A 3,454-nucleotide genomic window follows, 5' to 3' on the forward strand; every position below is an offset into this window, starting at 1 on the left:
AGCTAAAATATTATCTCAGCGATATATGATGACAAGGAATGTATGAGAGCACAAGAAATTAAAGTGAGATTTTCTTTTTTACCTGTTAAATCATCTTCGTTTCTTTTATTGACTGAGTTCTTGTCCTCTGTCACTTTCATTTTATTTTTTTGAGTATCAATAAATAACTAACCTATGTGGGGTTCGATTAAAAAATAAATAAAAAATCAACAAGCAGTTGAAATCTGAGATGAAAATAGAGAAGAATACAAAAGCAAATTCCGGTTTTCCACAATACAGTGCAACTAAAAACCATGCACTTCATATAGGTTGATGATTTCATCATCTTACAAGAGGAAGAAAGGGAAATATACCAAACATTTAATTAATGTTTATGCGTACATATATTCCCAAAGGTTGTAGTAGGATACCAGAGATTAAAGCCTGAACCACCACATTACGGCAGAAGAGGTGTCGGCGGGACTGTAGCATGGAAGCCTGAAACACCACTGCACGGCGGAGGAGATGGTGGCGGTGCTGTTTGTGGTAGGGAGTTGTAGCATATGATGAAAACGATATCGTCACCTTTCTGAGGATTATACAATGCCTTAGTATGACTGCTTGTTTTACTCTTCAAAGTCCACATATTTCTATCTTTGGATTTGATATAAGGTCTCTCTCCTCACGAAAAAGATCCTTAACTATTTTTCTCTACCCCGCACCTATGCCACCCCACCCTCTCTTTGTGTACAGAATTATGCTCAAGAAAACCAAGTTGCAAACTCTCACCAACCGCATTCCACTCCGATGAGTTGTCTCTTTCACTTACTGTCTCCTCTTCGAGTTTTTATACTTTCATATTCCCTTTCATACCAAAATGATGAATTTCTCAAAACATAATATAGTAAGTTGTTTTAAGATCCAAAACTAAAACACACACACACACATGCACACACAACCAAGAAATCACACAAAGAGTAATAAAAAGGAAGAACTAAATTAAGGTTTAATTCATGGCAATTATATCTTAGAGTGACCTCCAGTATTCAAGGATATATATTGATATTGGTTTTTTGTCTCTTAACATTCCCTGAACCAGATTCATCACCATTAGATTTCTCCATAACTGCTTTAAGGGCTTCTTGTATTGAGCTTATACAGTACTGTTGCTGTTCCTCCTGCTCATCTTCTTCCCCAGTAATGAACAAAACATTCTTCACACGCCCTCCAAGTGTTGTAATTTCAGCTTTGAGCGTTCTTAACCTTAGTGCTTTTAGGGTCTTGATAAGATCAGTCAAAAGATCAGGTCTGTCTTCACAGCAGATTGAAGCTTTGATCATAAATTTACCGTCTTCATCTGATGCATCATCCACTATTAACTCGTCGACCTCAGTTGGGACTGGACTTGTTTCTGCTATTATAGAAGTTTGGCGCTTCAGCTCCTTCACATGCTGGATTACTTCTGCAAGCAATGAAGCTTTATCCGTCTACAAAATCAATTTAAATGAGAATTCCATCACTTTTCCTAGCAAGACAATTGCATAAATAGAAATACAGTCACAAAAATATTATCCTTCTTAAGCTTCATCAACTACAAAATTATCCATTGAGAAAGAATTTCGGGCTTTAGAGACGACGGTTTGTATTGCAAAATGAACCAAGAAATGTGAGAAACTAATAGATAGAGTTTGAAGGAATTGCTGGTTTGATGATGGAAACTAGAAAGTTTTGTTAGTGTCTTAATAGCGGGGTTTGAGGGACCAAACCTGGCATGGGTAAACAGTGTATAAACGAGCCCAACTATTGACAAGAATGCTTATTTGTCTGTCTTTATTCCTAATCTATTTTTTTCTCATCTGTTATTCGGACTGTATATCCGGCAAGAATTCTCCATGGAAAGCTTTTCAACTGTTCCATGGTTTCTCTTTATCATATCAGCGGAACGACACCCTTTACCATTTTTCTTCCTTGGGACTACCACCAAGAATCACAATCCAACAAGAGAATTATAAAATTACATTAAAAAAATTGTCACTTTCCCCACCTAAATATCCACTCGGACAAACATCTCATTTGTAGAAGTATCTGAGTAGGATAGGATCTTGGGATATCTACAGAGATCTTTGAACTAAAAAAAAAGTCAATAAAAAAGTAAACTTTAGGGTTGGTGTAAATGTGGTCGATTGCAATTGCTTAGATACAGCGGATAGTGCTTATAAATTGGTAATGGTTGTTGGAACGGAATCTAAGAATAGAATTAATAATGCTTACTTTGGTTGTACTTGGAAGTAAGCTTCTGAGCTTAGCAAGATGGTTATTAATTCTCTCTCTGCGTCTCCTCTCAGCTTCACTATGGCTTTTAGATGCAGCGAGTGCCTTAGCATCCATGATTTCTTGAGCAGTCATTTTCTGCAGCTCCGCCTGAAGGCCAAAAGGGCCGGCGGAGCCAGTGTGTACCACCTGCCCAAGGGAGTCTGAAATAAGTCTTAAATGGTCTGTTGATGAACCCTCATACCCGAATTGCAAACCCGGAGGCCTTCTGTTGAATAAACCTCCATAGGGTACTGATGGAGCCGGAGGGAGGAGAAATGGATCGTGGTCACGGGTTGAGTAGTGAATCGGGTTGAAGTTGTGAACTGGTGGTAGACTCCATGGCAGGATTTGCGATACTTCAGGGTAAGTCAAACTGGATCCCCCACCACCACCACCTCCCATAAATGCATCAGCACTACTATTTTGTTGCTGCATCTGTTGTTAATGGCACAGTTCTTGATTTCAATTGCTCCCTGAAAAATTTTCTTTAGTATATTACGAGTAACAAACCTAACCTTCAGAATATATATATATATATGTGCAGTTATGAATATTTGGAAGTTAAAATAAAATAAAATTAAAAAAAAAAAAAAACTTTAGGGTTGTTGCATAATCATAGCATCTTTGTTTCATATAAGGATGAAAAGGGGGAATATTTGAAAAAACTTGGATTATACTTCCTGTGGGGAAAAAGGGATGCCCTGAGAGAAAGCAGAAAAGAGAAGGTAAAGACAGACCTTAGAAAGAGTTTCTTTGGCCACCACAATTCTTCTTTCTCTCTCTCTCTGAAAACCTGCTATTTTTTTTCTTCTTCTTCTTCTTCTTCTTCACTGACACAGCCTTTGTGGAGAAGGTGAATGGGTGAAGAACCCTTTTTATCCTAGTCTCAACTAAGCTTGGTTGGTATCTTTTTTGGTTTCTTTGAGTTTTATTTTTTATTATTTTTTTTGCAGGGCCCTCCACCCCCGCCCACTACTATTACTAACATACATAGAGGTATGCAAGTACTATTAGTCTTCTTTCCTTTCTTCTTACGGCATTCTCTTTTCTCTCTCACTATCCAATTCTGTAGCTATCAGAATAGTGAACTTTTTTGCGCATATACATACGTTACTGCGTATAATTTGGCATGTTGCTTTCTGATTGGTTCAAAGTCTATAAT

The 3,454-nt window shown here is 37.6% G+C and overlaps 1 protein-coding gene across 1 annotated transcript; it reads right to left on the reverse strand.

Annotated features, from left to right (window-relative positions):
* Positions 1–217: 217 nt before the first annotated feature.
* On the reverse strand, positions 218–3,171 carry LOC111396272 (transcription factor bHLH30-like). Its single transcript, XM_023022656.1, has 3 exons — positions 3,030–3,171; positions 2,251–2,765; positions 218–1,466 (listed from the first exon to the last, which is right to left on the reverse strand). Exons 2-3 carry the CDS (start codon positions 2,725–2,727, stop codon positions 1,026–1,028), a joined length of 918 nt encoding a protein of 305 aa, XP_022878424.1. The 5' UTR covers positions 2,728–2,765; positions 3,030–3,171; the 3' UTR covers positions 218–1,025.
* Positions 3,172–3,454: the final 283 nt, after the last annotated feature.

The sequence above is a fragment of the Olea europaea genome, chromosome 6 (genome assembly GCF_002742605.1).
Source record: "Olea europaea var. sylvestris chromosome 6, O_europaea_v1, whole genome shotgun sequence".
In the NCBI taxonomy this organism is placed as follows: domain Eukaryota; kingdom Viridiplantae; phylum Streptophyta; class Magnoliopsida; order Lamiales; family Oleaceae; genus Olea; species Olea europaea.